The 26,866-nt window shown below is 56.1% G+C and overlaps 2 protein-coding genes across 3 annotated transcripts; one reads left to right on the top strand and one right to left on the bottom strand.

The window, feature by feature from the left end:
* Positions 1–2,398: 2,398 nt before the first annotated feature.
* Positions 2,399–17,588, bottom strand: TWNK (twinkle mtDNA helicase). The gene is made up of 5 exons (XM_077823283.1): positions 16,340–17,588; positions 15,167–15,407; positions 14,278–14,385; positions 9,340–9,481; positions 2,399–4,924 (listed from the first exon to the last, which is right to left on the bottom strand). The coding sequence occupies exons 1-5, from the start codon at positions 17,586–17,588 to the stop codon at positions 4,667–4,669; spliced, it is 1,998 nt and encodes a 665-aa protein (XP_077679409.1). The 3' UTR covers positions 2,399–4,666.
* Positions 17,589–18,450: 862 nt separating this feature from the next.
* MRPL43 (mitochondrial ribosomal protein L43) lies at positions 18,451–26,438 on the top strand. Of its 2 annotated transcripts, none has more exons than XM_077821898.1 (3): positions 18,451–18,625; positions 21,564–21,670; positions 26,195–26,438. In XM_077821898.1, the coding sequence occupies exons 1-3, from the start codon at positions 18,495–18,497 to the stop codon at positions 26,422–26,424; spliced, it is 468 nt and encodes a 155-aa protein (XP_077678024.1). In that variant the 5' UTR covers positions 18,451–18,494; the 3' UTR covers positions 26,425–26,438. The 2 variants fall into 2 exon arrangements, with proteins under 2 accessions (XP_077678024.1, XP_077678023.1); XM_077821897.1 differs by lacking the exon at positions 26,195–26,438 and adding an exon at positions 22,508–22,821.
* Positions 26,439–26,866: the final 428 nt, after the last annotated feature.

Below are 26,866 nucleotides of genomic sequence, written 5' to 3'. Positions count from 1 at the left end.
CAGGCCCTGACCGCTCGCGGCTGTTAAAGAGCTGCTGGTATCTGCGGGTATCGGTCAGATAGCAGCTTGGGGTAGTGCAGTCTCCCTCCCTGCATTCCCCCAGCAGTTTCAGTCTCATATGGGATGTGTCCTAAAACACTGCACAGCTGCCAGGCTCCACCCCAGAGGTGGCTGCATTTCAGCAGAGGCGGCAGCGGTTTCTTCCCTTAGCAACAGATGCTAGATTAGAGAAGACCTTTGAGATGAACCATGCTGGAGAACCGGGCAGTACCGCCTCATAAGGGTGTTTGAAAATCGCTTTCAGGCACGCTTCGGGCTGTGACCCCCTCTGCTTCTGCCAGGGTTACAAACCTCATCGCACCAGAGACGGAGCCCAGCTGCAGAACCCCGGCCCGGGACATGCCTGAAGTTTGGGGGTGCAGGGGAGTGTTCGATTCTGGTGCTGCTCGTTTCACAATCCGATCCGTGTCCGGTTTAGGAGTGCCCCTCCCCCACCTAAGCTCAAGGATGTTGGATCTGGCACTTGGGTTCAGCCCGTCCTAGAGACGGACCCGATCAGCCCCAGAGCTGGGGGTGGATGTTCCCGAACCCGGCTGGGAGCCGTTCCCCAGTCAGCAGAGCTAGCAGACAGGGCCCCCCCAGCCCATGGCTGGCACCACTTCCCAGCTGGCAGTGGCTGTGCGAATTAACAAAACGTGCTCCTTGGCCCTTCCACCCCTCTCTGTCCTGGAGAGCAAAGAGAGGGGAGCGTCCTACCTGGAGCTGAGGGTCTCATCGGAAACCCAAGCTTCCTTGACAAACCTGCCCGCTAGCTGGCTCTCATCCCCTGCATTGCCACCAGGGAGTGCCAGTGAGCCCATGGGGTGCAGCAGGGCAGGTGGAAATGCACAGCGAGGGGGGGAGAACTCAGGGACAGTCACGGTCGGGGAGAGGCGGTGGGGGCTGAGATTATCCCAGGGGAGCTAAGGGGGTAGTGTGAAGGAACACAAGACAAGGAAGACATAGGCTGACTACCTGGGGCAAGTGCCTCGCCAGGAGGTCTGAGCTGTGGCCATCATTCGCAATGGGACGCTTCGAGCGCAGGGACACAGGCCAGCCCAGGCCCCACGGTCCAGAGCGGCCCCGGCTCCAGACAGGGAAGGCTGGGAGCTGGCTGGTGAGTCCCAACAGGCCACAGAGAGGGACTAGTTGCCAAACACTCCCTTTGGCCCATCCCCCTTCTGTGCCGGGCACCTGGGGCTGTCCTGGGCCTCCTTCCCTTCCCAGTGCCAGCTCTTTCAGCAGGTTCCCAGCCCTGTGACTGACTCAAGCCTGGCCCGGCCAGCGGAGCCAAGCCTCGGAGCCCTTTCAGGCCTTACTGGATGTTGAGCAATGCTCCCTGCCTGCCCTGTGAGGTGGGCGTCCAGGTGGTGAAACAGGAGGAATGTCCCTTTAAATGAAGAGGACGCTCGTAACTCCACCTCCTGTGGGAGGAGTCCCGTGACTCCACCCCTTTGGGGGTGGAGCTCTCAAACTAGAGGGAAGAACATGCCAGAGCACAGCGGGACAGTGGAATCCATCTCTTCCCCCTCCCTAGGGCAAAGGCCCGTGTGGGGCTCCAGGACGCATGGGGCGTGTGACTGGAGTGTGGTGAGGGGGGCTGGAGGTGCCAGGAGGTGACCCACAGAGCTTACACCTCAGCCTGTTGAGAACCGCTGTGTTCCAGGGGCTCCCGCAGCCAGGCTGAGGCCAGGTGGGATCCTCATATGGGCTCTTCAGGGTGATGTTTAGGAAATTCCATGGCAACCGTCCTGTCCCACAACTGCCCAGGCACCTGGCCTCCTCCTGCCTGGGCCTGCTCCTGGTGTCATCACTGATCCTGATCGGCGCTGACCCCAGACTGGGCTGCACACCTCTCCAATTCTCACGCGGACGGTACTGTTCTGTTCTGTTCCGACATGTGATACACTCCCCTCGTCCTCCTAAGTAACTAAGATCGGAGTGTTTATCGTCCAGGAGGGTTCCCTTCTCTGACACCCTTCCAGCAGTGGTATTCCAGGGATGCGTTTGGATTTCTCTCCCTCTCCAGGACCTTCGCTCTTGTGTGTATTAGCTGTTCCATGGACGTGGAGTCACGCACTACCCACCAGGAGCAGGGGGATCTCACAGTCTGGCCCTGCTTGAGTTTCAAAGGGTCATTCAAAGGTAAAGCAAACCCACGCTCTGAAAGCGCTGGCTCAGCCAGCAGCCATAGCCTGAGGAATGGAGACTTCTGAGCTCAGCGTAAAATCAAGACGCTTAGTGCTACACAGAGGAACTGCACATGAGGCTGGGAATTTGAGGAAAGTTCCATCAAGTTTTCCTTTTGAAAAGAAAGAGAAAATTCAAGTCTAACGCAGACTGACACCTTGTGGGCAAAACCAGGACAAAGCAGCACTGAAAAGCCACCTTTGTTTTTAATCAAATGACAAGCTGTAGACATAATATCTAATCAACATGATATTTTTCACACCCTAGTGTGTACAAAATTACTGCCGAGTCAGTCATTGGGGAGGTTTTCCCTCCCAGTGCAATGGAACCCCAAATCACAGTAGTCAGCATTTGACACCGATTGAAAAGCACTTCCCCCGGAGTCTGCCTTCCTACGCACACACGGGAGTGCAGACGGTCATACAGGGAGAGCTCTGCAAACCATTTCATAATCTCCGTCACATTAGAGACCAGCCAGCACAGCCAGGCCTAGCCAGAGGGATTTATAAAACCCTAATTTACTTTGCACAACGGATTCCGTTTGCCTTCTGAGCTTCAGTCAGCTGAGACTGTCAGATTCAGGGTCTGGTTCCCGTGCACCAGCCCGAGGCTGCAATGTTTGGGTTCCAAATCCTGGGGAAGGAGGGAATAAATCCAAACTGTCCTCTGAAAAGTCTTTTGGGACCATGGTTTATAAAACCCCCTCAGAAATCCCCCCATCCCGTGCACTGGGGGGCTCCATTTCCTTCACAATGCCCCACTCTGGAACCCGCCTCAGACACAAGCAGCATTATTTAATCTTCAAAGAAACCCAGCGCCGCTGGGGCAGTGAGGGCTGGAATCCCAGAGCCCAGCTGAACGGAGCAGAGGTCACGACAGCGTGGCCTGCTGCAGGGCAAGGGAGCAGCTGAACAGCTGGGATTTTATTGCTGGTGCATTCACACAGGCCTGTTCTCCCCCAGATTGTGGGGCAATTCAAATCAGAGAGAATCCGGTAACAAAAGGTCCCAGCCACGTGGGCTCAGAAGCAGTCGATGGCAACGGAGGGCTCTCAGCACATTGCTGGCTTGGGCCTATTGCGATTTTAAAATAATTGTATAAGCAAAGTAGGTGCAGCCCACAGACTCCAGACATGACAACTGTGTGACGCTGGTAAGCACCCCTGGCTCCTGAGCGGCCACACAGGGGCTTCACAATCACCACGCACACACTACGAGAGCAGTGCTGGCGATTACCCCACAACCTGTTTTATGGGCACCAGGCAGGAACAAGCGCCATCAGCTGTGTCACTTCTGCTTCTCTGCCATGAGCCCCCAAGTCACTGGGCACTTGGCTTCCGCCCTGCACCTCCCGTTCCCTCCTACCTTCTCCCAGGGCTTGTGGAAGTGAGGGATTCATGTGACAGTGTGGGCCGGAGCTGGGTACCCCTCCACCCACACAGCTTTGGCTATGCACCTCACTCATCACATACAGCCCCCCACAGCTCTGCCGGTGCCCCTAAATCCCAACCCGCAACTGCCTGCTATCCCAGCCCTGCAGAGCTCTGTCGGTACCTCTCAATCCCGACCTAGTCCAGCATTGGGACCTGCCCAGTTCTGCTGGTGCCCCTCCAGACTGGCCTGCAGAACCACCATCCCAGTCCAGGACTGAAGGGAGGGAGATCTCCTGAGACAAGAGGAGCTAATTCAGCAGCAGTTTTATGACACAGACCAGACGTGCAGTAGGGACTGAGTCAAGAAGCCCTGGCAAACTCACACTGGCTTGTGACCCACACCTGGCTAGGAGTCCCGCTCTGCGGAGGGGAGGGATCTGTGCACCAGCCTGCTACACGTCCCTGGTAAGTTATCCCGCTCACAGAACAGGGAATCACACGCCGTGTCACTGGAGTTTTTAAACACACCAGTGTCCTGCTCGGTGCCAGGGTGTGGGGTCAGGATTTATCCACACTGGCTGAAATACTCCAGGGATGGGAGCAAGCAGAGAGGGTCTGGCAAACAGACATCCAGCCCAACGGCAACACCGACTCAGCACCCCAGCGTCCGGACATACGGCTCCCCAGGGACAAACAGACAGGGACCTGTGCTAAGTGAACAGACGGGGGCATAACACACAGGACTCCCCCTGTGCCCCATCCTGTGTCCATCTCGCCTTCCGTCAGCCGGGGTGTTGTTTATAGCTTATCATCTGACCGTAACGCAGAGGTAGGTGTGTGATTCCTCCTCCCCAAACACAACCCAGCCGAGGTTTCCCACAGAGGGGCGAGGAGCCTGCAGGAAACCCAGGCCTGGCCAGGCCAGCAGCACAGGGAACACCCCTTAGGGTTAGGGTTAACATCTCCTCTGCTCCAGCCCCCTTCCCCTCAGGGCTGGGGTGAACACTGGCCGAGGAGTGCCCCGGGGAAGGGATTTTGCCAGAGCAGCCCATTCCATGGGCTGGGTCACTGCTTCTTAGAGGCCCCGCTGCCTCCAGCCGGAGCCTGCTTGGGCGGCGCTCCACTGTCATCTTTCACCTTCTTCAGCCGGGTCTTCCCCTTGATAGGGGTGGAGAAGGTGAGGGACGCTTTGCTGAACTCCAGGGGGAAGACCCCCACGTCCCCATCAAAGCGGTTCTTTGACACCTGCAGGTATCGCTTCCCTGGCCCCGTCACCAGCTTCCTGTCCTGGAGGATCAGCACGTTATCGGCCTCCTGGCTGGCCTGGATGTGAGAGAGAGAGAGAGAAAGGAGAAGGCCATGGGGAGAGAGGTACCTGGACTTGGACACACACCTGTCAGACTGAAGGGTCCCAGAGTACTTCAGGCAGTGCCTGTGCGTTTATGCAAACATAAATGCCTTGTGCACCTCGGAAATGCAGCCACCTCTGGGGCAGAACGCACATCCAACAGCACCCAGCAACACTAGGGGATAGGAAGTGAAGAATTCCACAGCCAATTAAAACTATAGGAGATGGTAGGCAGAGCGTGACTCGCACGATTTGAATTTAGCCCCTGGCGCTTGGGGAAAGTGCACTGGGATCGGTAATGACCGAACTGTGAGTGGGACAGAGCGGGACGTGCTTGTGTCAGATTCTGTTTGTACCCTGTCTCCCAGTTGGTTCTGTGCTGAAAGCTGCCAGCCCCGCCAAGGGCCGCCGGCGAGCTGCATTCCCGATAGGTGCCGGGCTAGGAAAGGGCTGAATCACTAGGATTGCGAAGCCGTCCCAGAACAACCTAGGCCCGTCAGCTTTGATTTGCTGGCCCGACCCCATGGAACAATGAACTCTCTCGAGGCAGGAGCCTGGCTGGGGGAAAGGGCTGGAGTTTCTCACCCTGGGCACCTGGAAAAAGGGGGCAGAGACCGCGGGAGGGGGGCAGCCTGGGCAGAGACCGTAGCCACAAGCCAGCCCAGGCTGGAGAGGGAAAAGGCAGGAGGGGATCTGCCCAGCCTGACACGCTGACAAGACTCCCGACTCAGAGAAGTGCGTGTGGGAGGGATGTCTCAGGAATTTCGTTGTTTTGCAATGAACGGTGGCTCTCCAGTGGCTGGGAAAGCCCCTGTGCTCCTGGCCTTTCTGCCACGCTGTCCCTGAAGGGGTTAAACTAGGAGCCCAGAGTGGCCACAGCCTGGGTGGGGGCAAGCATAAGCCATGGGGCTAGGGGGGTTCAGGAGATCATCAGAGGCCCTGGTCCCAGGGGCAGCAGGACAGCAGAGTTGCCTGTCCCACGGAAGGGCGCAGAGATAGGGAGTGACCCCTACAGAGCCAGCATCAGACCAGCGACCAGGCTCTGCCCACACCCGAGTGGCTGGGACCCAGCAACTAGGTCCAGTCACGAGAGACCGGGGCCAGCCAGAATGGGGACCGGGCCAGGTTGCCATAGTCAGGACCTCTGGGACCGTTTCGGAGACACCGGCTCATGGCTATTTACTGTTCTGGGACACTCCAGCCCTTTGGACTCCTACATTCATAGATTCATAGATTCATAGATATTTAGGTCAGAAGGGACCATTATGATCATCTAGTCTGACCTCCTGCACAACGCAGGCCACAGAATTTCACCCACCACTCCTACAAAAAAAAACCTCACACCTATATCTGTGCTATTGAAGTCCTCAAATTGTAGTTTAAAGACCTCAAGGAGCAGAGAATCCTCCAGCAAGTGACCCGTGCCCCATGCTACAGAGGAAGGCGAAAAACCTCCAGGGCCTCTTCCAATCTGCCCTGGAGGAAAATTCCTTCCCGACCCCAAATATGGCGATCAGCTAAACCCTGAGCATATGGGCAAGATTCATCAGCCAGATACTACAGAAAATTCTTTCCCAGGTAACTTGGATCTTACCCCATCTAAAACCCATCACAGGCCATTGGGCCTATTTACCATGAATATTTAATTACCAAAACCATGTTATCCCATCATACCATCTCCTCCATAAACTTATCGAGTTTAATCTTAAAGCAAGATAGATCTTTTGCCCCCACTACTTCCCTCGGAAGGCTATTCCAAAACTTCACTCCTCTGATGGTTAGAAACCTTCGTCTAATTTCTAATCTAAATTTCCTAGTGGCCAGTTTATATCCATTTGTTCTTGTGTCCACATTGGTACTGAGTTTAAATAATTCCTCTCCCTCTCTGGTATTTATCCCTCTGATATATTTATAGAGAGCAATCATATCTCCCCTCAGCCTTCTTTTAGTTAGGCTAAACAAGCCAAGCTCCCTGAGTCTCCTTTCATAAGACAAGTTTTCCATTCCTCGGATCATCCTAGTAGCCCTTCTCTGTACCTGTTCCAGTTTGAATTCATCCTTCTTAAACATGGGAGACCAGAACTGCACACAGTACTCCAGGTGAGGTCTCACCAGTGCCTTATATAACGGTACTAAAACCTCCTTATCCCTACTGGAAATACCTCTCCTGATGCATCCCAAGACGACATTAGCTTTTTTCACAGCCATATCACATTGGCAGCTCATAGTCATCCTATGATCAACCAATACTCCAAGGTCCTTTTCCTCCTCCGTTACTTCTAGTTGATGCGTCCCTAGCTTATAACTAAAATTCTTGTTATTAATCCCTAAATGCATGACCTTACACTTCTCACTATTAAATTTCATCCTATTCCTATTACTCCAGTTTACAAGGTCATCCAGATCCTCCTGTAGGGTATCCCTGTCCTTCTCTAAATTAGCAATACCTCCCAGCTTTGTATCATCTGCAAACTTTAGTAGCACACTCCCACTTTTTGTGCCCAGGTCAGTAATAAAAAGATTAAATAAGATTGGTCCCAAAACCGATCCCTGAGGAACTCCACTGGTAACCTCCCTCCAACTTGACAGTTCACCTTTCAGTAGGACCCGTTGTAGTCTCCCCTTTAACCAATTCCCTATCCACCTTTCAATATTCCTATTGATGCCCATCTTATCCAATTTAACTAATAATTCCCCATGTGGCACCGTATCAAACGCCTTACTAAAATCTAAGTAAATTAGATCCACTGCGTTTCCTTTATCTAAAAAATCTGTTACTTTCTCAAAGAAGGAGATCAGGTTGGTTTGGCACGATCTACCTTTTGTAAAACCATGTTGTATTTTGTCCCATTTACCATTGACTTCAATGTCCTTAACTACCTTCTCCTTCAAAATTTTTTCCAAGACCTTGCATACTACAGATGTCAAACTAACAGGCCTATAATTACTTGGATCACTTTTTTTCCCTTTCTTAAAAATAGGAACTATGTTAGCAATCCTCCAATCACACGGTACAACCCCTGAGTTTACAGATACATTAAAAATTCTTGCTAATGGGCTTGCAATTTCTTGTGCCAATTCTTTTAATATTCTTGGATGAAGATTATCTGGGCCCCCCGATTTAGTCCCATTAAGCTGTTTGAGTTTCGCTTCTACCTCAGATATGGTGATGTTACTCGGCAAGACATTACTCGGCAAGACACTGGGAAGCAGGTACAAGCGTCCCTGAGAGACAGATCCTCCTTTGCACTCCACGCGTCACCACATGGGAGGAAAGAAAACCGGCCTGGATCCTCAAGAAGGAAATTACAGCCCCACTCCCTCGAGGGTGGCTGGCACATCAGAAAGCGTTTAATGAAGGCAGACCAGGACGGGTCTAACCACTGGCTTGGAGCCGCACTCAAGGGCTCTCCGTTTAAAGCCACATGAGGACAAACTCACTGAACAGAGATATAAGACTGGGGCTCGCAGGAGGGCACAGAGCCTGTTGAAGCCTGGTGTGGCCCCGACGCCCCGCTGTGCGTCGGGACTCGCCTTCGTATACACCCCCCCCTTAAGAGACTGCATGCTCCCAGATCACCTAGAGAGCCCAATACGGCTCAGGGAGGGTTGTTCATGCACACATCCCCCCAGTCTCCCACACTAAGAGTAGGTCTACACTCTCCTTCACCAGAGCATGCCCCTAGCTGACGTCCCGCTGTTCACTGATTTTATTCCCAGAAGAGGGCTCCTAACCCGCTCTGGTCCCAAAGGGATAAAGCGCCACCACCAGGACTGCAAAACAAACCCACCGGAACTTCCACACGTAGGTGCCTGGAAGAGGGGTCTAGATACTAGGGGAAGGTGCCAGACCTGGAACTGCCTAAACCAGTTTTACTCACAATTTACAAGACATCTGCTCCTCTCTGGGCTGAGACCAGAAGTTATCAGTGACCCAGGTGCACGAATTGCTACCAGTGACCATCAGGACTGTGCTGTAGGGAACAGCCCCGCATGGGCACGGGCTCATTTCTACGCAAGCAAAGCCATATACAAGGGCCACGGCAGCCAGGAAGACGCATCACGACAGAGCACTGCATTCTGGGAGATGGAGTCCGCATGGGCCACGAACTCTTTTAACAGGTTTCAGAGTAGCAGCCGTGCTAGTCTGTATTCGCAAAAAGAAAAGGAGTACTTGTGGCACCTTAGAGACTAACCAATTTATTTGAGCATAAGCTTTCGTGAGCTGTAGCATCCGATGAAGTGAACTGTAGCTCACGAAAGCTTATGCTCAAATAAACTCTTTTAAGACAGGCAATTGTAAATTGCTCCATTTGACACACGACTCCTGGCCAGCTGCTGACACAGCCTGAGCAGATCCAATCCTGGGTTATTCCCAATAGCCGCTCACCTTCGCAGACCCAAATATAGAGGCCGTCTGAAGCTCTCGCTCTTCGTCCTCCTTCCGAGGGTGGATGACCAGGCTCACGTGACAACTGTTGTCCGTGGCAAACTTCCGGAAGGCACCCACGATGTAGTCTTGGACCGCAAGCCTGGAACAGCAAGACGGCAAGGGGGTGAGATGAGGAAGAGACATTGCTCATGGCATGGCTCCGGGAAGTGCTTCCCGCACGCAGGCAACGAGCCTCTTGCAAACAGTGACAGTGCAATTAAAGAGGAGGATGGTCTAATAGTTGGAGTGCTAACTGAGGACTTGGGAGAGCTGGGTTTGAATCCCTGCTCTGCCATAGACTGGGTGATCTCAGGCACATCACTTAGCCTCTCTGTGCCTCAGTTCCCCATCTGTGAAATGGGGTAACAACCCTCCCCTGCCTCATGGGGGTGCTGTGAGGATAAATATGCTAATGATTATGAGGTGCTCAGACACACTGCACATCGACAGCTCCATAGAGGTGGTGGGTTAAAAGAACCATTATCCCCACTTAACAGATGAGCAAATGGAGGCAGGGAGAAGGGGAGTGACTCCCCAACGTTCACACAACCAGGTAGAGGCGGGACTAGTACCCAGGAGTCCTGATTGCCAGATTCCTGCTCCAAACAAACAAACCATTAGACTAGACAGAAATCTCAGTCCATCCTCTAGAAGGGGTCTAGTTGCACGCTTTGTTAAAAGCTGGTATCAGCTTCTTCTACCATAACTGGAACCTGCTGATTTTGAAAATGATTGTCACCAAGCTGAATTCTGACGTTTAGACCCTCAAACAAACATAGCCGCTAAAATTCCCCAGAAAGGTTTGAAACACCAACTGAGCGTGCTTGAACTTGTCATATTGTCTGGCATAATTCCCTTTCAGTCTCTTAAGAACAGAACTGAAATGACACACATCACGGTTTTAACACCTTTTGCACCCTAGTATTCAACTCTTTATAATATCCAGTCATCCATAGACCTTAATATTAGCAATAAGTTAATCATAGCTTGGAAGTTATTTTTCCTGTAATATGTGAAATCATTTTCTCAGATGCTTGGCCTTGGTTTCATAGCCCATCATGCTTTGTAGTGAGGGAAAAATTAACACAGAAGTGGTGGTGATGATATAGTTTACAAATAAAGCAACAGCAGTTAGATGGGGCAGTGGTTTACGACACTCCAGTTGGTCACAGTTGTAAGTAAAACATGGAACTGCATGTAAGTCTCAATAGAGCCACCTGAGTTCCTAGTCTCTGGATTATTTGCCAGGAATCAAGTAGAGAAGATGTGCGTGAAGCAGGTGAACAAGGATGCACAGAATAAGGGAGGCAGTAGCCAGTAAAGAGAAGATGCAATACAATGGGTTGGAAACAGGAGGACAGAGTCGGTGGTCACTGCCACCAATACCACCATATTCTGTGGCTGCACAAGAGGGTGCAAAAGTCAGTGATGCGGACACAGGACAACACTGCTTGTTTGTGCAGGAGCATGCAAACGTAGAAAACTGGAACAAGGTTGTGTCAATGTCTCTGACACTTAGGATGGCTGCATTAAATAAGTAGGCGTGTCATAACGAGAGACCTAATCCGAAGTTGATTCAATCTGCCGCTGTCAAGACCCAAAATTTTGTGATCTAGTACAACATTAACACGCGTGCATTCAAATGTTCTCTTAACGTTCAGTCAAGAAAGTACTTTCACTTGTTTTCAAATAGGTGTTTCCAGATTAGGCGTTGTGTTTCTAATAGTTAAATCAGCTTTTTTGTTTCAAGGTGGTAATGCTCAATATATAAGAGCTGCATAAACACGCTCTTTCCTGGTGGTATTACATTCAAATATTCCTAGTACCCGTTGCCAAATAAAAGCTGAAATTCAGTATCTTGATAAAGATTGTGCATATTGTTTGCTCACTTTTATTACATCCTGTAGCTCAGTAAAATCCAACTGAAGTTTGTTAATCCTAAACACAAAGGTAATAAAGATTGAACCGTCAGTGATTTCCATGTGCTACCTTGTTCTCACTGCAGAGGCCTTTGTACACAATGTACAGCTTGGGAACAACCGTATCCGGATTCAGCACATCCTAATTAGCCTATAACACTTGTTACCAACTTTGAACAAAAAAATGACTCTTACAGGCATGGTCATGCAGTCTCCAGTTTTAAAAAGCAGAGCTCTTTACCAGATAAAGTCCCCACTATTCCATCTCAGCAATAAACTGGGGTTTTGGATGGGCTGAAATCTGAGAGCAGAATAAAGAGCCCAGCCTCCCTGCAATCCAGAGAGCCCCGGAGCCTGTCTTCATCCCTTCTCACAGAGGCACTCAGGCGATTCCAGTTTATAGGCAGTGACGGCACCCAAAGGGATAGCATAACATTGGAGAGTCACAAGTTCCGCTCCTGCAGGGTACCAGGCCCTGCTTAAGAGCCAGAAGCGTGGCATCGAACATGCCGCTCTCTGCCCAGCTAGCAAGCAGAGGGGGTCATTTCACGTGGGGCTTGGGGATGGTAAACAGCCAGCCAGAGAGGGGTGTTCCTCAGCTCTGGTTTGCACCAGCAGTTGGGCACGAAGTGAGGGCAAGATGCAGTTTTGAGGAAAGAGGGGAACTTACACTACCATTAGGAAGTGAAATGAGCCCTGCCTGATACAGACTGTTTCTTTACATCTCTCATTTCCTGGTGATTATCCATCTCTCTAGGGACTGTCTGACTCCCACTGCCTCAGCACCTCAGGCTCACTGATGGAGCCGATGCCCCTGGGAGGCAAGGCAGAGCTACTGTCCCCATTGCTCAGATGGGAAACTGAGGCATAGAGACAGAGTGAATTGCCCAAGGTCACCCAGGAAGTCTATGGCAGAACGGGGAACTGAACCCACAGCACCCAAGTCCGAGGCGGTCCCCTATCCATTAAGCCATACTTCCTGCTAGCAGCTAGAGCGCCATGCAGTGATGAGCGCAGAAGACGGAGTCAGGACTCCTGGGCTCTATTCCTGGTTCTGACACACACTCCAGCATGACCCTAGTCAAGTTGCTTAATCTCTTTGCATTTCAATGTACCCCTCTACTAAGGCTTCCCTGCCCCACATGAGGATTCAGAGAGGATGGGATAGGTGCCGGTGGGTAGACTTCAGTGGAGCTGCACCCAATCGTATCAGCAGAGGCTCTGGCCGCTGATGTTTGGGAAGCACTTTGAGGCGCTAAGATGAAGGGCCCGGTCCTGTGTCATCCCCATCGAGATTGGTTCCTGGGGACCCGAGCGCTTGAGAAATCTCAATGTCAATCTAGTTTTGGACTAAGCTCTTTGGGGCAGGGACTGTCTCTTGCTGTGTTTTTACGGTGCCTGGCACAACAGGGTCCTGCAGCAAACAGCAAGCAGTGCCTCTTTAAAAGGAAAGGCTGCTACATAGAAAGCAAAGTGCTCATCTCTTGTGTGTCACAAAGACCCCATAATCCGGGGCCAAACGCCAACTCAGGTGCATTCTGCCTCCCTATAACCCCCTGCAGCTTCAGTCCAGTAAGCGCCCTTCCAGCACTAAAATGCTACCTGGTGTTGCTGAGCACTGTCAGACAGTTCCCCCTCATTCCCCAGAAGACACCGCATTTCAGCAGTGGCTGAAGTGACCCCTGTGCACTGTCTGTGTATCAGGTTGCTACATTTGCAAAGCTCCTTGAGATCCTGCAGGGGCTGGAGAAGCACAAAATCATTCTAGTAAATAAAATAATTTAAATATCCCCCCACCAATGAACCATTTTTAATCCATTAGGTTTTTATACCATAACTCAAACACTGCAGCACCACACACAAAGTCACCTCAGAGAGGGACTCACCTTGGTACAGTAAAAGCTGTTTTATCTGGCACTTCACCAACCAGAAAGCTCTCTAAACCAGCATTTCTGATCTTCGTTGAAAATCCAGTTTATAGTCCAGTTGGCGTGGGGCCGGCAGGGGGTTGGGGCGCAGGAGAGGGTGCGGGATCTGGGGGGCGCTCACCTCGGGTGGCTCCTCACAAGCGACAACCTGTCCCGTCTGTTCCTAGGCGGAGGCGCGACAGGCAACTCTGCACGCTGCCTCTGCCCTCAGGCGCTGCCCCTGCAGCTCCCATTGGCCAGGCAGCACTTGGGGCGGGGCTGGGGCAGCGCACAGAGCTGCTTGCCGTGCCTCCACCTAGGAGCAGCTGGGACAGGTCACCGCTTGCGGGGAGCCGCCTGAGGTGAGTGCTCCCCATATCTGGTACCCCGTGGCCCCTCCCATCCCCCAACTCCCTGCCCCAAGCCTTCTCCTGCACCCAAACTCCCTCTCAGGGTCTGCGCCATGCACACACCCTCCCGCGCCCCAACCCCCAGCCATGCGCCCAAACTCCCTCCCTCTTAGTTAACTGTCATTTTTCACTTACCAGCATCCTCCATTCCCCTAACATGCCGGATAAAACAGCTTTTAATGTATCTCCTAATACGAACCCACCTGAAGGAATGCTTTCCCCCCTTTTGCCCTGATCTTCTTGTCACGTAAGATTCCCAGCTGAGGAAACACTTTGCACCAAAAAATCTAAACCCAGAAAACGGTGTAAATGCCAGGGCTCACCTTACAGGCACTGACTAATGGGACATTCTCTTCAAAGGTATTTTATCGATAGAGCGCCTAGCACAACGAGACCTGGTCTATGACTTAGGGCCCCTAGGTGCTGCCACAATGCAGACAGTAATAAAACCAAATTCCCTAAATACATTATACAGGCAGCGGCTCTAGATGAGGAAAGACTCCCTGGCACACATGGGTCAAGGTAAGAAGGAGGAGGAGTGAGATGGGGCCCTGAGGTACCAGGTTCCACGGTTACGCTGGAGAGGACTGCATGAGGAGGTTCTAGGCCGGGGAGAAGCAGCATGAGTGGAACGCGCCAAGTAAGAGGGAAGAGGGTCACCTGTCCACAGTGAGCTGCTCCTGCCCCATCATGAACTGGAGATTGTCAATGACCACGTGGCTGATATCATACATGTACACTGCGTGCAGCATGGTCTCTATCACCGTCCTGAGGGGGAAAGGAGAAGAAGGTGCCTCAGTCACACGCATTCAGCCCAGGCAAATGAGGCACCAGAGAAACTGGTTCCTGTGAAGGTGAGAGGAGGAATGAAGGGATTGTGGTTGGAGCACGGGACGGGGACTCTGAAGAGCCATTCCTAGCTGTGCCACTGACTCACTGCAAGACCTTGGGCAAGTCACCACCTCAGCCTACCGGCTATACAAGGGGTTTGCACCCTGATCTACAGGCTGGGCCGTGTGGTTAATTAAATCGACACTCACAAGGTGCTTTGGACAGAAGGCATCACAGACACACTTTTGGCTGTAAGATGCCAAACGAAAGGCCTGATCCTTCCTCGTCTGTAATGCTGCTGCTGTTCTCTTCCCCCAGAGGCAAAGGTGTGTTCCCTCAAGTGACCTGCAGCAGACGGCAGGCATTTGCGGCATTAGGTACCAAATGGCTCTGGTGATTCAATCCAGCCCATCTAAGCGCCCCAGATCACAGTCTGCATAGCAACACAGGACCCTCCAGGTCCCTCTCGGAGGTTTGGTCCAGTGGACTGGGCACAAGACTTGGAGTCAAGAACTGCCTAGTTCTAACCCGACTCTACTGGCAGCTCTTGTGTGATCCTGGGGAACTCCCTTCACCTCCCTGTGCCCCTGTCTGCCCCACAGCACGTTATATTAATACGAAATATTCTGGGGGCAGATCACTGCCGCCATGGTGAACGTGATGCAAAGGTCTCACGAGTGTGGATGTGCAAGAGCGGGGCTGCTGGCAGATACGTTACTTGATGCTTTGGTGCCCATGGAAGGTCATGAAGTAGAGTGGCAGGTCCTCAAACTTGTCTGCCCACTCGTCGAACTGGTCCAGTTGCTCCTCCAGCCGCCTGACCGCAAACTGGGTCAGCATGATCTTGGCCAGGCGCACGTTGTTAATCTCAAAACTTCCCCACAGGGTGTTCACCCCCTGCATGCAGAGGTCCAGGGCATACTCGCTGATAAAGGTAGTTTTCCCACTGCCTGTCGGGCCTGTTTCAATGGAAATAGGTTCAATGAGAGCTAGAACCGACGGGCTCTCCTGCCTTGCCAGCCAGAGAATGCTGCAGGGGGTTGAACATCAGGAAACTCTTCCTAATAGAGACTAGGACAAGGGAAGAACCTCCCTAGTTGAGAGCCACTTATCTGGGGTGGAGAAGTCACTGGGGAATATACTGCAGGGCCCAGCCCTCCACTGGTCAAGGACTCAATGAGACCCAACAGGTCTTTTCTGTCTCTAATGCTGAAGGGCCAGATTCTGTGCTGAGTTACGTACACCCTCACAAGAGGGTTCTCCAGATGAAACCAGTGATGCGGGACTAGCGTACGACCTCTCGTGACCATGCCCGCAGTAACAGGCGGGCTAGATGCACAGGGAATTTACACCTCACTTAAAGCAGCCTGGAAAAAAGAAACTGAGCCACGTTTACCTGGATGGACTTCAACAGGATCAACTGAGCCCAAGAGTCCTTCAGAAACTTCTGCAGGTATCTTACCTTTTCCAGTGGGGGCGGGAACAAGAGGGAATATAATTTCTAAATCCAATGGTATGAAAAGAGGCTCTATCGCTTCAATGTCTGGCAGCTCCTGCTGCTCATTCCTCACTGGAAATCAAACTGGCTCCTGGTAACATCACAGTCAGCTGTTACAGTGCAGGATATGACATTACCAGTAATTCCAGGTGGGGAAGAGAGGATTAAACAGGAACCCACAAGTCTGTAGGAGCCACCTCAACTGAGTCCTGGCTATAGGAGTACTATCAATGACAAGGGGAGTGACAAGAGCGCCTCTGCAGGAATGGAGAGACCCCACACCCCGACTAGGTCAAAGAAAGACAGAGGGATGAAGTGCTCAAACACAGAGGCCGAAGGTGTCAGAGGAGTCCCATTCTCCCAGCCCCCTCCCTCATGCCACTAGCCAGTCACCTGTGAAGATGGTGAGCTCCCCTTTGCGGTGGCCCTTGAGGAGTTTGTTCAGCTCAGGGAAGCGGGCCCACTTGACCCCGGACACCTGCTCCACGTTGGACAGCTCCCCAAAGACCTCGTCCCGCAGCTGGCGGAAGGAGATGATTGACTTGTGACCGGCAGGCAGGGCGGAGCGGAGGATCTTGGAGAGGTTCATGCCGCGGGTGAAAGCCTCCAGGGGCCGGGGCTGCTGGTCACCGGGTCGCACCAGGGAGCAGCGCTTGGGGTTCAGTTTGCGGGCGAAGAGCTTGGCAGCCTCCCAGGAGCGGAAGTCTTCGCCCAGCCACAGGGTGATGCGCTTGAACTGCTCTAGGTAGGGAAGCAGGGCTGGAGGCAGGCAGGTAGCCCCCCGGGGTAAGGACAAGCTGGGCAAGCCAGTAGCCTGGTACAGTGCCAGGGTGTCCAGCTCCCGGCCTGTCAGCACCACCTCTGTGTCTCTGCGGCCGATCAGGGGCAGCCCGAAGAGGTTGTGATAGGCACTCGGCCGCGGTAGAGTGTTCTCCACGTAACGTACCGTGTCCCCCTGGCACTCGGCCCCCAGCAGCTTCAGGCCCTTCAGGCCGGTGCCACGGGGGCTGAACCAGGGGAAGACTAGGGTGCGAGCAGCCCTCAGGTAGCGCACCCCAAAGCGTTTTAGGGTGGTGTCCGACACCTTGGAGATGCCGAACATGGCCTTGGCCGTCCGAGTCTCCTCCTCATCCAGCAGCTCCCAGAGCGGCAGGGCCCGGTCCCAGATATGGCGGGCATCCTCCCCAGTCTGGTCCACCCAGTCAAGCTGCTCCAGGCCAGCATGAGGGACTCCTTTGTGCTTCAGCTCCACGCTAGCCTGGAAGTCCTGCCAAGTGCCCTCGGCCAGGGTGGCCGTGCACACGAAGCTGCCCGTGGTCTTGTCGATGAAGAGGCTGTAGCGGGCGCTGCCAGTGGGGGGCTGCTGCTGCTCCCCCGGCCCCTCCACGAAGAGGCTGGGCACATGCAGGCAGCTGTAGCCGTCGCGGAAGGAGATGCCCTGGGCTCGCAGGTACTGGCGGATCTCGGTGATGGTCACGGGCGGGATGGGGCCCTCGGAGGCAGGGAGCGTCTCCTTCTTGTAGTGCCGCTGGGGGGGGCCAGCGAGGGCCCCCAGGCTCCGCGGGGCTCCCCGGCCCCTCGCCCAGCCGGCGAGCACAGAAAGCAGGCGCAGGGGGACTCTGGAGGGGGGCATTCCCATCATCCCACTGGGGCCAGCCTCCAGGACAGGGTGCCCCAAGTTCACCTGGCTGCCCCTGGCAGCCCCCCCCGGAGTCTCCCTGCCCCCCCGGCAACCCCTCTTTGGAGTCTCCCTGCACCCCCTCTCACCTCAACCCCCTCCTGCCCCCCCGGCAGCCCCCCCGCAGAGTCCCCCTGCCACCTCAACCCCTCCTGCCCCCCTGGCAGCCCCCCCGCAGAGTCCCCCTGCCACCTCAACCCCTCCTGCCCCCCTGGCAGCCCCCCCGCAGAGTCCCCCTGCCACCTCAACCCCTCCTGCCCCCCTGGCAGCCCCCCCGCAGAGTCCCCCTGCCACCTCAACCCCTCCTGCCCCCTGGCAGCCCCCCCGCAGAGTCCCCCTGCCACCTCAACCCCTCCTGCCCCCCTGGCAGCCCCCCCGCAGAGTCCCCCTGCCCCCCCTCCCACCTCAACCCCTCCTCCCCCCCGGAGTCCCCCTGCCCCCCGGCAGCCCCCCTCGGAGTCTCCCTGCACCCCCTCCCACCTCAACCCCCTCCTGCCCCCCGGCAGCCCCCCCCCCGGAGTCCCCCTGCCCCCCCGGCAGCCCCCCCTCGGAGTCTCCCACCTCAACCCCTCCTGCCCCCCCGGCAGCCCCCCCTCGGAGTCCCCCTGCACCCCCGGCAGCCCCCCCGCGGAGTCCCCCTGCACCCCCGGCAGCCCCCCTCTGACCCGGCGCCCCTCCCCCCAGCAGCGCTGAGCCCGGTCCCGCCCCTCAGGCCAGCGCCCCCCGCGCGCCCCCGCCCGCTCCCGGGCCCCGCACGTGCAGCGCGGAAGGCGCCATCCTCCCCCGACCCCGGAACCACAACAGTTGCGTCACTTCCGGGGCGGGGCGGGGCCGGAGCCGGAGCCGGAGCCGGAAGAGCCGCCCGGCGCCATGACCGCGCGCGGGACTGCGAGCCGCTACCTGGGCAGCGTCCTGCGCAACGGGCTGGGCCGCTACGTGTGTCAGCTGCAGCGCCTCAGCCTGGCCTTCAGCCCCGGCGGGCAGACCTCGCGCGGGGCCAGGTGCGTCCCCCGCGACCCCTAGCCGGGGCGGGCAGAGCCCTGACCCCCGACCCCTGAGCTGGGAGCGGGCAGGAGCCCTGACCCCCCGACCCCTGACCTCTAGCCTGGGAGCGGGCAGGAGCCGTGACCCCCCCGACCCCTGACCCCTGACCGGGGCGGACAGAGCCCTAACCCCCCGACCCCTGACCTCTAGCCTGGGAGCGGGCAGGAGCCCTGACCCCCCGACCCCTGACCTCTAGCCTGGGAGCGGGCAGGAGCCCTGACCCCCCCGACCTCTGACCCCTGACCGGAGCGGGCAGGAGCCCTGACCCCCCGACCCCTGACCTCTAGCCTGGGAGCGGGCAGGAGCCGTGACCCCCCCGACCTCTGACCCCTGACCGGGGCGGGCAGGAGCCCTGACCCCCCGACCCCTGACCTCTAGCCTGGGAGCGGGCAGGAGCCCTGACCCCCCAACCCCTGACCTCTAACCTGGGAGCAGGCAGGAGCCATGACCCCCCAACCCCTGACCTCTAACCTGGGAGCAGGCAGGAGCCATGACCCCCCCCGACCTCTGACCCCTGACCGGGGCGGGCAGGAGCCCTGACCCCCCGACCCCTGACCTCTAACCTGGGAGCGGGCAGGAGCCCTGACCCCCCGACCCCTGACCTCTAGCCTGGGAGCGGGCAGGAGCCCTGACCCCCCGACCCCTGACCTCTAGCCTGGGAGCGGGCAGGAGCCGTGACCCCCCGACCTCTGACCCCTGACCGGGGCGGGCAGGAGCCCTGACCCCCCGACCCCTGACCTCTAGCCTGGGAGCGGGCAGGAGCCCTGACCCCCCAACCCCTGACCTCTAACCTGGGAGCAGGCAGGAGCCCTGACCCCCCGACCTCTGACCCCTGACCGGGGCGGGCAGGAGCCCTGACCCCCCGACCCCTGACTTCTAACCTGGGAGCGGGCAGGAGCCGTGACCCCCCGACCCCTGACCTCTAGCCTGGGAGCGGGCAGGAGCCGTGACCCCCGACCTCTGACCCCTGACCGGGGCGGGCAGGAGCCCTGACCCCCCGACCCCTGACCTCTAACCTGGGAGCGGGCAGGAGCCGTGACCCCCCGACCCCTGACCTCTAGCCTGGGAGCGGGCAGGAGCCGTGACCCCCCGACCTCTGACCCCTGACCGGGGCGGGCAGGAGCCCTGACCCCCCGACCCCTGACCTCTAACCTGGGAGCAGGCAGGAGCCCTGACCCCCCCCGATCTCTGACCCCTGATCTCTATCCGAGACGGGCAGGAGCCCTGACCCCCCAACCCCTGACCTCTAGCCTGGCAGCGGGCAGGAGCCGTGACCCCCCCCCCCGATCTCTGACCCCTGATCTCTATCCGGGGCGGGCAGGAGCCCTGACCCCCCGACACCTGACCTCTAGCCTGGGAGCGGGCAGGAGCCCTGACCCCCCGACCTCTGACCCCTGACCGGGGCGGGCAGGAGCCCTGACCCCCCGACCCCTGACCTCTAACCTGGGAGCGGGAAGGAGCCGTGACCCCTCTGACCCCTGACCGGGGCGGGCAGGAGCCCTGACCCCCCGACCCCTGACCTCTAGCCTGGGAGCCGGGCAGGAGCCGTGACCCACTGACCTCTGACCCCTGACTCCTGACCGGGGCAGGCAGGAGCCCTGACCCCCCTGACCTCTAGCCTGGGAGCGGGCAGGAGCCGTGACCCCCCCTGACCTCTGACCCCTGATCTCTATCCGGGGCGGGCAGGAGCCCTGACCCCCCGACCCCTGACCTCTAGCCTGGGAGCGGGCAGGAGCCCTGACCCCCCGACCCCTGACCCTGGCGGGCAGGAGCCCTGACCCCCCGACCCCTGATCTCTATCCGGGGCGGGCAGGAGCCCTGACCCCCCGACCCCTGATCTCTATCCGGGGCGGGCAGGAGCCCTGACCCCCCGACCCCTGATCTCTATCCGGGGCGGGCAGGAGACCTGACCCCCCCGACCCCTGACCTCTATCCGGGGCGGGCAGGAGCCCTGACCCCCCCGACTCCTGCACTCTGACCTTTAGCCCGGGAGCGGGCAGGAGCCGTGACCCCCCTGACCCCTGCACTCTGACCTCTAACCCGGCAGCGGGCAGGAGCTGTGACCCCCCCCGACCCCTGCACTCTGACCTCTAGCCTGGGAGCGGGCAGGAGCCGTAAGCCCCTGATCCCTGACCTCTAGCTGGGGCGGGCAGGAGCCCTGACCCCCAACCCCTGACCTCTATCCCAGACGGGCAGGAGCCCTGACCCCCCCCGACCCCTGCACTCTGACCTCTAACCCGGCAGCGGGCAGGAGCTGTGACCCCCCCGACCCCTGCACTCTGACCTCTAGCCTGGGAGCGGGCAGGAGCCGTAAGCCCCTGATCCCTGACCTCTAGCCGGGGCAGGCAGGAGCCCTGACCCCCAACCCCTGACCTCTATCCCGGGCGGGCAGGAGCCCTGACTCCCCCTGACCCCTGCAGTCTGACCTCTAACCCAGGAGCAGGCAGGAGCCGTGACCCCCCGACCCCTGACCTCTATCCCGGGCGGGCAGGAGCCATGACGCCCCGACCCCTGACCTCTAGCCAGGGCGGGCAGGTGCCGTGACCCCCCGACCCCGACCTCTAGCCAGGGCAGGCAGGTGCCGTGACCCCTGCACTCTGACCTCTACCCTGAGGGGGAGGTATGTACAGGCAACCCCTGACCCCCAGGCACTCTGAGCACTCACGGAGGACAGATTAAGATCTGTGCACTAAGCTCCTACTCCCTGCACTCAGACCTTTCATCCTGGCTCCCGTGTCTCACTCAGCGGGCTGCTAGGTGCCAGGTGGGTGGTCCCTACATCAGGGGAGCACACCTGTACCCTGACTCCTTCTGTAAGGTGGGTCATAGAGCTCACATGTAGGTGGTATAGTACTGACCCCTCACCTCTGATTTCTCCCTGCTTTTTTGTTGTAGAGGCTACATAGAAGAGAAGGTGTTGGACTTTGCCAAGCAGAACCCTGGTGTGGTGGTGTATGTGACCCCACAGAAATGCAGAAGTCCCACAGTGGTCGCAGAATATTGTGAGTATGAAACATGCTGCTTCCAACTTAAATGAAGGGGAGACTTGTTGAGAATTCCCCTGGTATTTAACAGTCATCCCGGAGAACGGGTTTTAAAGCATCACATTGGAGGGTGCTTCCTCCCAGATCAAAGAGACTTGCATTAAAGGGAAGAGCTGTATGAAGGTAAAAGATAACTTAATCCTCTTTGAAAGTGGAGTTAAACCAGAACTAGGCATTCTTACTTTAGAATAAGAGAGTCCACACATGGAATTATTCAGGACTAGCTAGAGTGCTTTAAATGTACATGCTGTCTTAATCTGAATTAATTTTTAAGCGCTGACAAGCCCCAGCTTCTAGACTTATGACAATGGACTTCTCTGGCGGTAGAGCTGCGAGTCTTTTGTGGATGGAGAGAATCAAACTCCACGAAGTAAAGCTATACCCAGACCAGACAGATGGCTGGATTGGGGGAATAAGCTCTTGGAAGTATAATGCAGTTCATATTGTGCTGTCAAAGTGCCCAAGAAAATGATAGCTTTTGTTAAATGGACACCCAGTTTAGTCATAGTCTGAAAATCATGCATCTGTTAAAGCAACAAAGAGAACTAACAAGAAACTAAAAGGAAGTTTGTGTAAGCTTGCTTTTGACAGCACGTATGCCTCATGTACTCCAGTTCCCCTGTTTGGGGTCTCTTGCAGCAGGAAAGAAGAGAAAAAACAATTTAAAAATGTGATTGTAAGACCACAGCAGTTGGTCAGGACCAGATGTAGGACCTGAAATTATATTTAGATCAGCTTGAAATCCACTAGAGACAAGGTGTGTGAGAGAGTCTTTTACTGGCCTAATTTCTGCAGGTGGAGGAGACAAAGACAAGCTTTCAACCTACACAGAGATCAGCCCTGAAGAACAGCTCTGCATAGCACAAAGGTTTGTCTCTTCCACCAACAAAAGTTGGTCCAATAAAAGTTATTATCTCACCCACCTTGTCTGTCTCATTTCCTGGCAGGTGTGTGGTTATAGCAACACTGCTAATTTGAAATCTAGGCAGTTTCAGTGGGCTTTTAACATCTTGCCAAGGAAGTACTACCTTAGCATCGCAGTACGGCTTCTGAAGGGTAGGTGGTGCTGTCTCCCTGAATAGATTTCTCAGATGCACAAATAAGACAAAAAGCAGAGTAAAGAACTGTATCTGGAGAAGAAAATGCAAAGCACTCAGCATTTTGCTGTGGACAGAAAGGCTTAGAGAGGCATTGACGTGATCACGTGTGGAAATGCATTGATCTGAGACATGTCCTCTTCGGATCAGCTCTTGCTGGCAGTAGGTTATTGTTTGGCAATTCAGAGCTTGGAGTAGCTGTACAGAAAGTCACTTCTGCCTCTGAGTTTTGCTCACTGGAAATGGTGAGATCATTGCACAGTGCCCCCAAGCAGCTAGGTTGCTGGCAGAAGACAGGACCCTGTCCCAAAGTGCTTACAGGCTGAATGATGGACTAGACAGACAAGGGAGGATATAACACATGATAAGAAGGGACCCAGGCTGCTGAAAGAGGATCACTCAGTTTAGTTGCTTAGATGATCTGGCGAGGAGAGCCCTGTTAGCACTTGATCAGATGGCACAGTCGGTCACACCTGGGGCGGGGCAGGGAGGGGTAAGTATTTCCTTGTAGGTGATGCAGCAGAAGCAAGTTTTGAGGAGTGATGTGGACCAGGGGAGGGCAGCCATTTGCCCAGGAGGTTTCTGAAGGGAAGGGTATCCCAAGCCGTGGGGACAGAGGCACATGGTAGAGCAGCTATGGAGGCTGGGGTCACTGGGAGAGCAGAAAGGGGGGAGGGGATGCCAGCAGAGGTGTAACAAGGCCCTGAAGGCAAAGGGGGAGCAGTTTGGGAAGCCAGAGAAGTGGTTCGCAACGGGTGAGGGTGCAGGAGTAAGTGATGTTCAGGTGCAGCATTTAGGATGGGCTGGAGCAGGGCGAGGGGAGGAGGTAGATGTAATTGGGAGAGGGGTAGAGGAGGGGGCTGGTCGCTTGGCAAATCCCTTTGCTGCTGAGCCCTGCCCCGATCAGGCTCCCCTTCTCCCACCCTGCTGGGCCTGCAGCCCCATGGCCAGTTGTCTCCTGGTCTCTGACTGAGGAAGCATTCAAGAGCTCAGTGGTTTGGCTGAAGGCGATGGCTGTCTGCAGCCTGCGTGCAGCCCTGTTCCTATTCAGGAGTGCCATAGCATACTCCCGTTAGCCAGGCTGCCACCCGGGCATCACGCAGAGCATGGCTATCCCAGCTGGCAAACCCAAGCAGCTCTGTAAGGATCAGCAATTGTCTTAAAGTGCAGTTTCCTGCTGGTGCTTTAACCCTCCTCATGCCCGCCAGGGAACTCCCTTCCCCAGCCCTGCGTCCTCCTGCCCGCAGAGCGGGCTCTGAACACCGGGAGCGATTGGAAGAGAACTGGGCTGTCCTCGCCAGGACAGTCTGACACCAACTGAGTCCCTGCACATGCTTCTCCGCGTGGAGCTGAAACCTGCCAGTGCCGAGCTACAGGAGAACTCGCCCCCTCTTGTCCTCCAGCCTGCCCCCTCCTCAGGTCTCTGGCAGGCTCCTGATGGGAGCGCGTTACCCGGCTGTGTTCCATTCACTGAGCACTCGTTAAGATCACTCCCGTCCTGGAGAAAGCCAAGGCCTCTTCTCCCAGCAGCAGAGGGGTTAATTGGCACAAGTGCCATTGACTCTCCATAACTGGTGGGAGGGTCTCAGGAGAGACCCCTGGCCCTGGATCTCCCGCATGGGCCTTGCGGCACATTCTCCCCTTGGTCAGGCTGGAGTGGGGCTGTTGGGTTCAGCGCAGGGACGCGGGTGTTGTTACAGGGAAGCAGGAGTCCTTTGCTGGCCCTTCAGCTGAATGTTTCCTGTCTGGCTCTTCGTGAGGTGCCAGAGCACCGATCAAAAATCGTGCCCAGTGCAAGGGCCGCGGCTACCTGTCAGCCCATCCTGACTGACGCCTCTGAATGCCGCTGGCAGGTGTATTGAGGCCAGCAGTCCTGCAGCCTGTGTGCAGCGAGCTGGCGGGGTCTCAGCTTGGGGGCCAGCTGCCTGCACCCCCCCGCAGCGCTCCCTAAGACGGCTGAACCCACGCCGGAGCCCTTTAGCCGGGAACGGGCCCATTCCGAACCGCTCTCCGACGCTCCGCAGAGGCAAGGCGCCTTGGCGCAGGGAGAACCTGCCCTGCCGCTAGCTGGAGCTCTCCTGTTCGGTTCCCCCCACGGCCGGCGCAGCCCCTTTCAGCAGCACAGCCAGAGAGCTGAGCAGAGGGGGCTGCGGAGGGATTTTAAAAATCAGGCCATGAGGAACCGCAGGAGGCTGTAGCGCACACTCGCGGAACGGGACCTGCCACTGCAGATCGCATCACGCTGGGCTAAGAATAGCGGCTGCCCCTCTTCCCAGCTTGCACAACAATCGCCCCAGGGTCTGGCAGGAAGGGGGCTTGCCTGGGCGTGGGCTGCGCTGATTCCCTGGGAGGGCTAGGCACGCAACTGGTGGGAGGCGAGAGAAATGAAGACGGCCCTCTTGCTGTGCTGTGCCAGCATGGAGACACACTGTCAGTGTCGAGAGAGGGGCCTTCCTGCTGAGCTGCCGGGAGCACGGGCCCTGTTATTCCTGCGGGGCTTGATGACGCATGCAGCTGACAAGATGCAGATCCTTGTTCCTCTCACTGGAGGCAGAAGCCAGACGCCCCCTCAGCCTGAAGCTAGCTTTCAACTACCTGAAGGGGGGTTCCAAAGAGGATGGCTCTAGGCTGTTCTCAGTGGTAGCAGATGACAGAACAAGGAGTAATGGTCTCAAGTTGCAGTGGGGGAGGTTTAGGTTGGATATTAGGAAATACTTTTTCACTAGGAGGGTGGTGATGCACTGGAATGTGTTACCTAGGGAGGTGGTAGAATCTCCTTCCTTAGAAGTTTTTAAGGTCAGGCTTGACAAAGCCCTGGCTGGGATGATTTAATTGGGGATTGGTCCTGCTTTGAGCAGGGGGTTGGACTAGATACCTCCCGAGGTCCCTTCCAACCCTGATATTCTATGAGAAGCGTAGGAGTCTCTCCTGCATCCCCCTCCGAGGGGTAGCTGGGTGGGAAGGACAGAGGAGTCTGGCTTGCAGCCACGTGCCCAGACCTACAGCTAAGCAGTTGTGGATCAGGGCAATATTTCGACTGCCAAATTCCAAATGGGGAGGGTGACCTACTGCCCCAAGCCCCCTGTAGTTTAAATTGTTTCTCCTTTGCATCCCATCCTCAAGTGTTGTGTACTGTTGCAAACAGCTGCCATGTTCCACCCCAGAGGTGGCTGCATTTCAGTGGGGGAGGGGGTCAGAGTCCATGTAGCTCACATTGGGGTCCCTTTAAATGAGGCGCTGCAGACGTGTGCTTTATTACTAGCCTTGCCACTGCATTTCTTTTGCACCCCAGGCCTTCAGAGACCTCCATGCCGAGCGTAGCCTGCGTGTCCAGCGATAGGAGCAGGTCTGGGCTAACTCCCTGGGCTCTTCTCTCTCCTTCCAGTGAACGGAGCAGTGAGGGAAGAGATCATCGCTGACAAGACAGTGGCTGAGATAACGCAGCTGGTCCAGAAGCTGGCCAACCAGTCGGGGTTGGAGATCATTCGCATCCGCAAGCCCTTCCACACAGACAACCCCAGCATCCAGGGCCAGTGGCACCCATTCACCAACAAGCCGAGCACCCTCCCAGGGCAGAGCCTGCGCAGACTGGAGCAGCAGCCTAATAAAGTGTGACCTGCTGGAAAGAGTGTGACCGAGCATTGTGTGGGGGGGGGGGGGGGGGCGGCGGCGGAACGACACACCTCTCTGGTTCAGATCCAGGGATCCATGGGTTAAATACTTCTGAGAAGTGTCACCCATTGACCCAGCCCATCAGTAACTCTTGGCACTACAGGGGCCTTGCAACTGAACACCTCCAAGTACTTAAGTCCCTGGGATGCAAAGACCCCTTATCCCACCTTGCACATGGGGAAATAGAGGCATAGAGGAGGGAGGAGTCTTGCCCTGGTCACTCAGCAGCAAGTAGAACCGGGAGTCCTAATTCCTGTTGTGTCTAGTAGTCAGCTGCCCTGTTCCACCCCAGAGACAGCTGCATTTCAAGGGGAGAGATCTCTACCCCGAGTCTGTAACGCCCCAGGGGATCAAGGAGCTATGGGAGGCAGCTGTTCTTTCAGTC

The sequence above is a fragment of the Eretmochelys imbricata genome, chromosome 7 (genome assembly GCF_965152235.1).
Source record: "Eretmochelys imbricata isolate rEreImb1 chromosome 7, rEreImb1.hap1, whole genome shotgun sequence".
NCBI lineage: Eukaryota > Metazoa > Chordata > Testudines > Cheloniidae > Eretmochelys > Eretmochelys imbricata.
This window is presented reverse-complemented; position numbering and strand designations above follow the sequence as displayed.